This window comes from Stegodyphus dumicola, chromosome 9, assembly GCF_044657685.1.
Source record: "Stegodyphus dumicola isolate Sdum_Otavi_A_Nest chromosome 9, ASM4465768v1".
NCBI classification, from domain to species: domain Eukaryota; kingdom Metazoa; phylum Arthropoda; class Arachnida; order Araneae; family Eresidae; genus Stegodyphus; species Stegodyphus dumicola.
Window position 1 is genome coordinate 104,113,888 of NC_140776.1, and position 13,566 is coordinate 104,127,453.

General features: G+C 34.4%; 1 protein-coding gene across 1 annotated transcript in view; it reads right to left on the reverse strand.

Annotated features, from left to right (window-relative positions):
* Window positions 1–10,974, reverse strand: part of LOC118202244 (toxin-like protein 14) — a 30,334-nt gene extending 19,360 nt beyond the window's left edge. The window contains exon 1 of the mRNA XM_035374429.2: window positions 10,817–10,974. Within this exon, the coding sequence (XP_035230320.1) occupies window positions 10,817–10,904 (88 nt within the window). The 5' untranslated portion in view covers window positions 10,905–10,974. The remainder of the gene's footprint in view (window positions 1–10,816) is intronic.
* Between the last annotated feature and the right edge of the window lie 2,592 nt (window positions 10,975–13,566).

The following is a 13,566-nucleotide window of genomic DNA, read 5'->3' on the forward strand; positions in this document are numbered from 1 at the left end:
GTCATCCCAGCCTCGCTTCGATTAAGCATTTTGAAGGAGTTGCACGAAAAAAAAACAGCGGGCCACATCGGGGTCAGAAAGACTTTAAAAAGGGTACGCGAGGCGGTATATTTCCCGCAATTATACAAAATAGTAACGGCGTATGTCAGGTCCTGCAATCAATGTCAGTTAATAAATGATATTAATTACAGCCCGGCCGGGTACTTAAATAGCATTCGCGCTACATTTCCGAATGAAATTTTAGGCATAGATCTCCTTGGTCCCTTCCCCCAGAGCGAGTTAAATAAAAATCGTTTTCTTTTAGTAATAGTAGATCATTTTTCAAAATGGATAGAAATTGTTCCTCTTAAACGCGCGTCAGCCAAAACAGTCGCAGATGCATTCTTACACAGATACATTTTAAAATACGGTGCACCGATAAAAGTCATTAGCGATAACGGAAAACAATTCATTAGTCAAATATTTGAAAACATATGCAATGGACTTGATATACGCCATATCAAAATGGTTCCGTATAGACCACAGGCTAACATAGCAGAAAGAGTTAATAAAAACATTGTAAAAATAATTCGCAGTTACGTTAGCACACATCACAAGCGCTGGGATGGCTACATAAATGAATTAGCTTATGCTTTAAGAACGGCACATCATGATACTACGGGAAAAACTCCAGCAGAATTATTTTTAGGCAGAAAGTTAATTACGCCTTTAGATAAATTATTCTTTGTGCAACAAAGAGAGCAGGAATTTAGACAAACGGACGTGCAAAAGCTAATTGATCAGGCGCTTAAAACCTCGGATACGGCAAGAAATAGGCAGAAGTTATATTATGATAGAAAACGCCGTGAAGCAGATTTTAAAGTTGGGGATAAAATATTGAAACGGAAATTTTCTTTATCAAGTGCCCCAGACAATTTTATGGCAAAGCTAGCTCCAAAGTTTGAAGGCCCCTATGTAATTCAGGAAATCAAAGGAGTAGTCTTATATCTTAAAAACGAGAGAGGGGAAATCTGTAAAGCAAGTCCCGACCAGGTGAAAAAATACTATAATCCAAATGATTTTGAAATCCTTAAAAGTTTCTTGCAGGACTCAAGTCTAAACGAAATAGAAGGGCCAGAGACTGCAACAACTATTCCACCACCCAAGAAACGGAGAACTGAAGAGAGACCTAGCACTTCTACAACCCGGACGTCGGTATCAAAAAGAAAAAAGGATTTTCAAACTCCGGCGTTTAAGAAAAACAAAAATACAGATGAACCGGGTAAAGAAACCGTGGTAAAGACGAAAACACCACCTACAAAAGATGGCAGGAGAAATTACACATCAAGGAGAACGCGCACACGGCCACAGAGTCAGGTGCCAGCAAGGCCGCCGTTCCGGAAACTGAAACGCCAACAGGAGGCACAAAAATACGAGGAACAGAAGAAATTCAAGAAGGACTCCAGACCGGAGGTCGTCAAGACCAGCCGTCCCAGGCAGAAACGCAAAGGCCAACAACCAGACGATTACTCCGTCAAGAGGCCAGCATGTAGAGGACGCAAAAGAAAGAGCAACGGGGACGACACTCGGAGATCAATAAGGAGAAGATTGACATCCATGACACCTCTAACTTGGGATCAATTTTGCCAAAAACGGATGACGGAATTTCAAGCATCGAAAACTCAAAGATAAGTTAAAACCTTCTATAAATATTTTTCTCTTTTGTTCCGAAATGTTATGCATAAGTACGAAGTTCTATGTTTTGACGAAAGTCAATATGTCTCGGTTGAGACTTAGTTTTGTTTTACTTTATTTAGCTAAGGCAAAAGTATTATTTTCTTTAAGTGTAAAAGCTAAAAACAAGCATTTTCTGTTGGTCGAAAGACTAATTCTGTTATGTTAAAGCCAAAATTTGGCCGGAGATAAAAATAACTTCGTATTCTTGTACTAATAAGAATTTTAGTTTCAGTGCCGCCAGCTTGGCGAAGAATGAGTAAAGTAAAAATTTATTTTCTCTTATTCATTTTATGGTAAATTGTAAAAAGCATATGTATTAAACTTTTGTAAATGTATGTAAATACTTGCATGTTATGTAAAAGTAGAATTTAGTCTAGAAGCATAAAATTGTAGATGCTAAAAGTGAATGCTTAAAAGCAATGAAGTCAAAATTTAAGTAGTAAATTGTAGATAAAGTCATGCTTTAGAGCGAAAGCCTGCATGTTTAAAGATGAATGAGGGGGAAGTTAGAATGAATGTGTTTTGTAGGGTTCTCCACCTACATTTGAATTTTTAAGAATATTAAAGTAGCTCATTGAGTTGTAGAATGTCGAGTAAGGTGTGTCTATTTGGTTGTTGAATTCTAACAAATCATGGTGGTTAGGGGAAGTGTTGTAAGACTAAAACACGAATATTCCCGTTTGACACCACAAACGGTGGAGAGCCAGGGTAAAGTTAAATTAATGCTTGAAAAATTGAATGAATGTGAAGTGAGCAATAACTAAGAAAAACGAATCGTTTAAAAACAAAAATTTATTATTGTGTCAAGAAAGTGTAAATTATAATGTATGTAGAAAGATACTGATACTTATTCCTTCCAGATGCTGGAAGGAAAGACCAAGATTGATTGATGAAGTCCAGGAAAAGTTGCTGTAAGAAGAAAGCTTTGTAACGAGCAAAAGAATTTTAGTATATAATTGTTACATAAGATTTTTTTTGTGTAAACGAGGCTTTCGCCAGTTAGTTCAGAATTAGATAAACTTACAACAGGTCGTTTGTAAATTCTGGCAAGTTTTTTTTTTCTGGCCAAGTTTTCCAAATTCTGGCAGCGGCAAATGTAGGGTTTATATTTATTTTAACTAACATTTATTTTAAGTTTAAACTATCTTTCCTGTCAATCCTTACTTTCCCCTGGAACTGCAAATGCCAGAATATGTAAATTTGAGTAGAACGCGCAAGGATTCAAATTATCAGCGGAAGCATTCTGATTTAAATAGAAGGAAACAAGTTCGGTGAGAGTTATTCTTACTTAGCGAGCGCGGAGGTAGAAATCGAGAATTGAAGAACCCCGCGTTGCGGCCTATGTGCTTGGCGGGAAGTAGTTGCAATTGTTCCAGTGAGCTTCAAGTCTGCTGAATTAGCTGCGGTATTTGTAAAACGCGGTGAGTTAGTTATTTTAGAGAGCCTCGTAGTTAGAATATTGTCTTTACTTTCTTTTTCAGGTTATTATTTTTATTTTGACTGCCTAGTGAGCACAGTCTGTAAGCGTCAAGAGGACGCCATTGTAATTTATTACGTTGAATAAAAAGGGACTTAAACCCTTTATAAGACTCTGTGGTTTATACAAGCTTTCACAGTCACCTCTTGGTTGCGTGCAAGTTAGAGGCGCGCAACGTTATAGGCTATTTATTTCGTTTTGGCATTTTGCGTTGATGCACTATAAACGGCGAATCACTTTTTAAATTGTTGCCACCAAATATTATCGTCACGTACTACATTTAAAGAAATAAAAAAAAAATAAAGAATCTGAATAAATGTATATATGTCTCTCGCATTGTGATAAAACAACGGTAAAAAGGTACATAGAGCCATGAAATTTTCGAATAACGTAATCGTCTACCGCATATGGGCATCTAGAAGCCCTAATTTGGAATTTGTTTTATTATCGATTTCGTATTTTGTAACAATTTTAACGAATTTTCGGTTAACAAACTCAACGATTAGGATAAAATAATGAGTAAGATAAAAGACAAGACGATTGAGATAAAAATTCTCATCTCAACTTAACAAAAGGCAATCCCTTGTTTTAGGAGATTATAAGAATTCTGTTGCCATTCCTTTCTTTCCATCAATTAGCTATAATATTGCACGTTACAGAAATTTAACTTTCGGGTCGTTTATTCGCCTATCAATAATATTCCGAGTTCCTTACTCAAGGAACCCCCTTCCGCGTATGAATTCCTGGGGTATTTACAGGAATCTTAGCCAGTGTGGTTTAATTAACATTGGTCAAACTAAGACACCCTTAAAATTTGGCGAACATGAAGCATATGTTAGAAAAAAGAAACACAGAAGTCGACTGTTGCCCAGCATTGTTGGTCCGAAAATCACACTTTAAATTTTTTTGCAGCAAAAATTATTCAAAAACATCTTCCATTGGTAAATTAGATTTTCTACAGGCGTTTCACATTCAAAAAAGCCTTTCTATTCTAGTTTACGACCCTCATTTCAATCCATCTTTGCCTTCAGCCTTTAAGGAAATTATGGTTTAGTTCTGGTTTCATCAATAGAAGGCGCCAGTAGCTTAACTCCTGTCCAGCAATTCTCTTCTTATCTTATCTAATCATTACACCTTATCTCGTTCATTTGCGCTTTGGCAGCTGAGGATGATCGAAACTAGTCCTGGGGAAATTTGCAAATATAACGCTGATTTGTGTAGTTTGATTTCTAAATTAAAACTCAACGGTTTCAAAGCAAGCAATGGCAACCCTGTGCGAAAAAAACTTGCTTATCTTCAGCGCGCGAGACTGCGTGTACCGGAAATTCTGAAGATAAGCTCATTTTAAAATTATTTTGCGGTATTGCTGTTGAATTGAATTCGTGCTTCCAATTTATGGTTTATGTGCGAAGAACATGATATTTAATAAATAAAGGTAACACACGAAACTTTAAAAAAGCGCCTCTTTGGGAATAATATAAAATATGAAAGCTTTCATTTTTTTTTTTAATTTTTTTTACTGATGCATATTCTGTAACATGATTGTACGAGAACTGTTATGTAAAATGTCATAAAATAACATTTTAAATCCAAGGTCGGGGAAAATATTTTAAACGTGATTAATTTCGGTGTAGAAATTCTTAGAATTTTAACTTTGGCATGGGGGTAATGATTTGATCAAAAGTATTTCATTAATACCCGTAGAGATGGCCCCTAGGTGTGACCCAGGCATTCGTGCACCTTTCCACATCTGGAATAATGTAAAACATACAGCAAATTTGAAACTTCTAATGCATATAAAATATAATTTTTTTTAAATCAAGAATATTTTTTTCAAATTTTGCCATATATCAGAGGAAAGATTTCAATTAGGGCAAAATTTTCGACTGATTCGCAGGAATATTATATAGAGCTCAAGACTTTGTTCTTATTTATAAAATCTGAAATAAGAGTAAGGCATAAATCCTATGCGACCAGACCAGCAAATGTGAACTTAAGAAAGGGGATCAAAGAGACCTTTTTTTCACTAAAAAATATAGTCAGTTTCACGATTCCTAGAGGCAAAACTCATTCGCCGGTTAAACAAATGTAGGGAAATAATACCTGGCACAAGCTCTGGTTAATTACTTTTTGTTGCGATAAATCTTCTTTTGATTTTATTTACACGGTTAAGCATAACAAACGCATATGAAGTAGCTCTCCGTTTAATCAAACAATATAAATTTCAATTATTTTAGTATTCTGTATTTTATTTTTTTTTTTTTAATATTTTTTATCTTTCTCTTCACTACCTTCTTCTGATCAAATTGTTAAGTAAGTGTAATTTCTTGAAACTAAAAATTCATTCAAGCATCTCTTTTCACGTCGCATATCTTTTAAATATCTGCCGACTTCAGATTCTTTTTCTTTTACATTCGTATGAGATAAATGTAAAAACGTTTTGAAATTAAAACGCCGCTTAGTTTGACGCGCATTTCGTTTAAACATTTTACATCAACATTAATTTGCAATAAAGACATGCTTCAGTTCACATTTTAATCGTGCTAAAAACAAACAAAAAATTTATTTGTATATTCTGATCCATAATATTTAGTGCAAAATAGTTAAGTGGTGAATAACTTTTGTTTTAAAAGACAGGCATAGATTTCTGATCAAAAATGGGCTTAAAATCAAGAGAAAGCTCTATGTAGCTTAGTTTTTCGATATGACATTGTCATTCATGTGCATAAATTAAATTTAACCCGTTTTTAGAGAGAAATTTTGATGTAATTGAAAACTCAATTCACATAAAATTTCTCTCTATATATATATTAATTAACATTTTGTATAAATTTTATATATTTGTTTTTTAAATATATAATAATAAATAAATTTCAAACTTAAAAAATAAGAAATGTTAAGTTAAAAATTATACCCAGCTTACGCGATACTAAGCTGCAGTAAAATGATGAAAATATATATTCAAGTAAATCCAAAGTAAATTCAACTATCACACTCTGTTCGGTAAAAGAAATAAGAATTTGCACAAATATTGCAAAAGTCCATTGTACGAAGGTACAAGTTCAACTTCTAGAAACATTACGATTTTTCTGAAGCGGGAGACGTGAAAAATTAGCAATGCCTTCGCCAGGACACGAACCTGAACATCATGCGCCAAGTGTGAAGGCATTCTTGAGGAGGGAGAAAATACTCTATATATTCTGCTCTTTTAAAGGACGACTGGGGATAACAAACTTAACAATTTCAGAGTGAACACAATGGCATCACTGTACGGAAAAACATTTTTATCTCCAGCACGCGAGACTGTCCATCGGAAATTCTAAAGATATGCTGTTTTCAAATGTTTCGTGGTATTACAGTTGAATTTAATTTTATGTGGTTTAAGTGCGAATCAGATTTTTTTCTTTTTTTAAACTTTAGCCTCTTTTTTTTTTTTTTTTTTTTTTTTTTTTTACAGTTTTCTTCCGCTTTTGGGATTCGAAAAATCTCTACAAGTGCTATTTTCAATAACCTATCTTCGTTACCAGTCGATATAAACAAACTTGTTGGTTGAGTGACATATTGTAAGCAAACCAACAATTATGTTATAAATTGATAGTTTGCGCCGTTAGGTGGCGCTACGAACGTCTTGTCTCTGTTGATATTCTGTAACTTAGTTTAGTTTGATGGAAGAATGAAGGTGTTAAGCCTAATAACGATGAAGGCGTGTGCCTAATAATAATGATTGTAGCCATTGTATAATATTGTAAATAAAACGTGTGTGTATTAATAATGAAACGGAATGATCACTTACCTCTGGAATTAATGCTCTCTGATAGTAACGATATTAGTTACTACACATTTCTGGTGCTAGAAAACCCGGGATTCCAGTGAAAGAGGAAGAGGTAAGTGAAAAATTTGAAAGTGATAATGAATAAGCTTGTTAAAAATATAAAGAAGCTCACAGTGCTAAGAATTTAGTTTAGTAGAGACTAATCATGATGTTGTACAATTTCTGTGGATAGATGATTTGCCAGATAATGTATCTGATATTGAACCAAAAATTCTACGAATAACTAGAGTCCTGTTTGGTATTACTTCCAGTCCGTTTCTTTTAGCTGCTGTAATTAAATTCCACTTGAAACAGTGTATCCAGATACTTGCTTGATGTTAAATGAATCGATGTACGTCGACGATTTATTATCAGGAACTCCGAATGAAGAAGAAGCTTTCAGAAGATCTAAAGAAGCAGACTGCATAATCAAAGAAGCAGGAATGAAACTTCGAAAATGGAGAAGTAATTCTGTTGAGCTTGAAAACCTGTGGTCAGATTATGGATTTGAAACTTGTACACCAGACGACACATATACTTAATCAAAGGTATTGGGAATGTTATGGAATACTCAAAAGGTCGTTTTTAAATTTGACGTCAAAAACCTATTAAACTTTGTTTTGAATTCTGATGATACTATACGTACAATAATAAGAACTGCGGGAAGAATATTTGGCGCAGTGGGTTTTCTTTTCCCCTTTACTGTCAGGCTGAAAATAATTTTCCAAGAATTGTAGGAACGAGGAATTCATTGGGATGAAGAATGACCTCAAGAATTAAAGGAAACCTGGAAGAGCTGGTGATCTGAAGTAGAACTCCTGACAGAATTTTCAGTTGCAAGGAAACACTTTCCGGCTAATGTGGAGATGATTGGAGGTACATTGCAGTTACACATATTTTGAGATGCCAGCCCTAGAAGATACGGTGCAGTAGAGTATCTCATTTCAAGAAGGAGAGAACATCAGCACTAGTTTTGTGATAGCTAAAACCAGAGTTTCTCCTCTAAAGAAACTGACACTACCGAGATTAGAATTAATGGGTGCAGTGATTGCAGCCAGCATTGCCGATTACCTGAAAGATGTATTCAAAGTGAGCAATATTTTACTTTGGTCAGACTCTTCCGTTACATTGCATTGGATAAAAGGAACGGTGAAGGATTGTAAACCATTTGTATCCAATAGTGTAGCTGAAATAAAGAACTATACCGATTCTCAAAACTGGAATCATTGTAAGGGATCGGATAACTCAGCCGATATACTCACGAAAGGAAAAGGTGTTAATGAAAGACGTTAAATGGTGGCAAGGTCCTCCATGCTTAATGTTATCAGACTGTTTATGGTCTCGAAGCAATTTGAGTGAAGTTAATTCTGAAGACTTGAAAATTGAAAAGAAAACTACAGTGCAGTTTGCATGTAATGTCACACCGACATCAGAACCAGTTCTAGATATAGAAAAAAAATAGCAAATTGTCAAGATTGTATCGAATTACAGCTTGGATAAAACGCTTTATACATAATACGAGAAAACTTGGTGAGAAGAAAGAAGGTTTCTTAGCGGCGTTAGAACTGTCAGAAGCAGAAATGTATTGGGTGAAAACTATCCAAGCAAAGCATTTTGAAGAAAAAAGAAATCAACTGCTTAATGATCAGCCAATAGCAAGGGTATCGAAACTTATTGAGTATCGAAATAGCAAGGGTATCGAAACTTTGATCCAGAACTACATGAAAACAAACTTATATGCATAAAAGCAAGACTACAATTTTCAAAATGTGAAGTGAAAGAAAATCACCCATGGTTAATTCCTTGAGGAAACAAGTATGCAGAACTCTTAATTATAGACGCGCACAATAAGGTACTACATTCAGGAATAGCTGACACACTACGGAGCAAATTTTGGATTCTCAGAGGAAGACAGAACGTTAAATTTGTGCTCAATAAGTACTTAATATGCAGGCGATATAAAGTTCGCCCTGCAGTGCAAGTCATAGCTTCGCTTCCAGCAGATCGTGTTCAAGAATCTCCTCCATTCGATGTGATTGGCATTGACTTTGCTGGCCCGTTGTTTACAAGGGAAAACAAAGAAAAGCACTATATTTTATTATGTACGTGTGCAGTCACGAGAGCCATTCATATAGAAATAGTTCCTAATTTAAGTACAGAAATGTTCTTACTTGCATTTCGAAGATTCATTTCACGAGGCGGAATATGTTCTACTATCTACTCCGATAATGCGAAAACTTTCAAAAGAGCAAATCTAGAACTGAAGGAAATATGGAAGAAAATTAACCACCAAGAAGTTAGAGGATTTTTCGGGAAAACTGGAATTCACTGGAAATTTATCGTTGAAAGGGGAGCCTGGATTTTATGAACGTCTAGTGAGAACAGTGAAAACAAGCCTCAAGAAAATAATTGGGAAGTTATCTATTTCAACCGAAGAACTGAGAACTGTCTTAACAGGAATAGATAAATTCAAGACCGATTACCTATGTGTACGGTAATTCACAAGAGTTTATCTCCTCCTTTAAGTCCTTCGCATTTTCTTGTGGGGAAACATTTGATATCTTTACCACCGGTAAAATATGATGGAAATGTTAATGCAGATAGAAATAATATGATAAAGCGATACAACTATCGGCAGAATTTGTTAGATCATTACTGGAAAAGATGGAAAAGCGAATACTTGCTAAACTTAAAATCTGCAAACTGTATGACACCAATAAAGGTCAAAGGAGACTTTTAAGATGAATAATGCAGTCTTGATCGGAGACAACAAGTTGCCTAGAAATATGTGGAATTTAGGCAAAATTGTGGAAACGTATATTGGACGCGACGGTAAGATACGATCGTGCAGTGTAAAACTTAAATCTGGTATAATGAAACGACCAATACAACTTTTGTATCCATTAGAACTTTCAAAATAGACTATATATGCTGAGAAAATAAGACAATTTGAACTTTAAAATTTCATTTAGAATTCTATATATTCTTATTATTAGTTATTGTTTTGTTATCTATTATTATAGTATTTTCATTATGTTTTTATAATTAATTATTATTGTAACTGATAAGTAAGTATTGTATAATATTGATTAGTTAAATTTAATTGATGAACTTGCAGTTCATGCGGGGCAGGATATTATAAATTGATAGTTTGTGCCGTTAGGTGGGGCTACGAACGTCTTGTCTCTGTTAATATTCTGTAACTTAGTTTAGTTTGATTGAAGAACGAAGTGTTAAGCCTAATAACGATGAAGGCGTGTGCCTAATAATAATGATTGTAACCGTCGTATAATATTGCAAATAAAACGTGTGTGTATTAATAACGAAATGGAATGATCACTTACCTCTGGAATTAATGCTCTCTGATGGTAACGGTATTAGTTATTACAAATTAGATTCATAACGTCTAAAATTTCGTGAACAAATAAATTTTGCTCATTTCTAATCCCATGAACTCAAAACTAATTTTAAAAAGCAGTGGATTATACTTCTGAGATGCTGGAGTTCTTTTAAAAAGTAATTCTAGAGAACAGCGTTCCGTGTTTACCTCAAAAACTAAAGCCCTGATGCGCACGCATCATTTCTGTCGTCATACAAAGAGTTTTTCAATTTTTCGACTGGTATTAGAATTTCAGTTAATTTCTCAGTATCTGACTGTACGTGCGTTCAAAAGCATACTAATTAAACAAAAGAAAGAACTGAAATAGGCAACTTCTAACACGTCTCATTAAGCAATTAAGTAATGAGTTTTGCATATAAAACAATTGGCATTCTATAACTACTTTATCAAAATGAAAAACCTAATTTCTTACCATCATCAGTATTTACTGTTTCATAAAATACATGACCTTGAACGGCTGTAATAATTGCAGTTAAAAGGATGAGAACATAGCAATTCATTTCTAATTTTTTGCATTTACAGCTTCAGAGAGAATGAGTGGGCACTGGTAGCTAAAGGAAGTACTTCTTCTATCCAGTTTATCAATATTTTATTCTTTTCTTTTCTCTTTTTTAGACTTGTTAAGATAAAGTTCTACTTCCGTTAATTAGTTGCAAGCTACTTTATCAAACGGAGGACAGAGGTTTTTGGCATATGTTCTGGAGGATTTTGATTAAGGAAGTAACTGAAATTTAAAAAACATAAAAATGTAACTGGCAACAGTTTTTACACTGCGGAATAAATTATTGTCTTTCACCTTTTATAAGCTCAGACTTATTGACATAAGTGCAATTTGAATAGAAGGTTGTATTTTACGGAGAAAGAATTCCCATTTTTTCAACGCAAGAATGATATAACAATACTTGAAATAAGATAGCTGAGTGCACAATAAGCAACATGATTTAAAATAAAAGAAATATTCACTGTTCTCGGTCAGAAATGAAATGCTAATTATTTTATCTAAAAACGTTGCATACTTCAAAGTTCATTTCAAAGATTGAATTCTTTGCTTCTAAAACGATGTCCACCTACTTTGTGTGTAATACCATCAGCTTTTAAAATGATTTTTGTTGTCAAATTTTAATAGTAAGATTATTTGTATGAAGCAAAATGGAACGCATAAAAATAATACGTGGTTTTAAACAAATTAAATGTTAGATACTTTTAGGTCTATATCAGGTTCAGGTGTATTCCAGCTGTATTCCTCTTAATCCAAAGAATCTATGCAAATATTCTAGGAATTCCCAAAGTCAATTTCTAAATTGGAAAGAATTCCTTAATACCATGTAAACTGAAAAACTAAACATCTAAAATTTAGAATTTTGTTAAAGCAACGTATACATGATTATACTAAAAATTTATATGGTAAATCCATGATGGCAGTTTGAGTTGTTGTATTAGTTCGAGACCTAACAGGTATCTCTGCCGCTTCAGTTGAAACTTATACAGCCTTTCAACGATATTACTTAAAAAACGAAAAACAAAAATTTAATACGTTGCTTTAAGATTTAGATATTTAACTATAACAATATTTTTAAACTTAAACAAAGGAAAAAATAGAACACATTTTCCAGTTGTCAAAACTGTAAGAAATATTCGTCGGGGAAAACTGAAATGATTGGATTAAAAGTCTACTTCAGAATTTCAGTAGATACAGATCGGTTACGAATGAAGGAAACACAGCAATTAATTTCGGACATTTCTGGTTTAGTATATTCAGATCATACTAATTTACTAACAGTTAGTTTGTAAGGTATTTTCTCCCTCCTTACCTTTAGAGATAGGCAAAACCGCTCTCTTTTGGGATCAGATTAGAATCGTTCGCTCACTGAATTGAATCGGTTCATTTTGATTACTCACAAGCCAATAACAATAACTTTTATTAAAAAGATCGAGAACGAGGAGTGAATCAAAAATGGTTAAAGAAGATGGGACAAAGAGTCGAAAGAGCAGAAGGATCGCCAGAATCAACTCAGTCAAATGCTGACTAAAGTTTTGAGATTCTCTAAAACTTTCTTTCTACGTAAAGCTAACAGTAACTTTTAGAATTTTTTTTTTTTTTTTTTTTTTTTTTTTCAAGTTTGCTAATGATAGAAATTAAACTCTTTTTTTAATAGGAAGGATAAGCATTCTTTTCTCCACTAAAATGTAAATGAAACTTTCCTGCCATATTTCCAGCAAGTGCTCTGGCTAGCTGAATTTAAAAGAGATAACGCTCTCTTATGAAGAATCAGGCCCTCGCTCTTCTAAAAACGTGAATCGGTCCTTTGAATCAGTTTGTGAAAGAATAGCCACAAGAAGCATCTCTTCTTACTGTACGCCTTTGTGATGTAATTAGAAAGCGCTTCAGGCTAGCAATTAGTTCGAATCCCGGGAAAGGGCACCGCACATTTTTCATGTCTCCTGCTCTGAAATAAAGTGCCTAATGGTCTCTACAGAGGCGTCCGTACTAAAAAATTGGTGGACAATAATTCATCATCGCCATTGTTTAGCGATTTGATCTCCTCCTCTCGATTCGCCTTTTAAGCGCGGATGGAAAGAATGTAATTGTGAGGTATTTTTCACTTCTTACCGCATGCCTTTGTGGTGTAACTGGAAAGCACGGCCAGCTAGCAATCGGAAAGTCCCGGTATGAGAGCCAGAAAGGGCGCTCCCCATTTTTCCCGTCTCGTGCTCCGATATAAAATGCTTAATGGTCTCTATAAAGCTGATAACAAAAACTCAATGGCAAACAGCTCACTTTCAAAACAAGATCTAATGCAAACCACGGGATAACTGGAACTTACTCCTTCATTCTGCCGCATTGCTGAGAAGGAATAATACAGCAGTGATCTCAGAGTACTGATACAGCTACGGAAGGTCTAACGGAAATCGATAAGCATTAAGAAATTATGCAGTTTCTTGTTTCACCCAAAGATATTGTAGTCTTGCGTGAGATTTGTTACTGAATCCCGACCTTATCATATCATAAGGGAGCATTCACACTATAATCTATTCGTTATTATATTCGTTATTTTAGTCCTAGAGAGTAAAATACATTAACTTCGTGCACATTTGGGGAAAAGGTTTGAGTTGTATACAGTCACGGAAAGTTAAGTTACACATGAGGGAATGTGCAGCTGG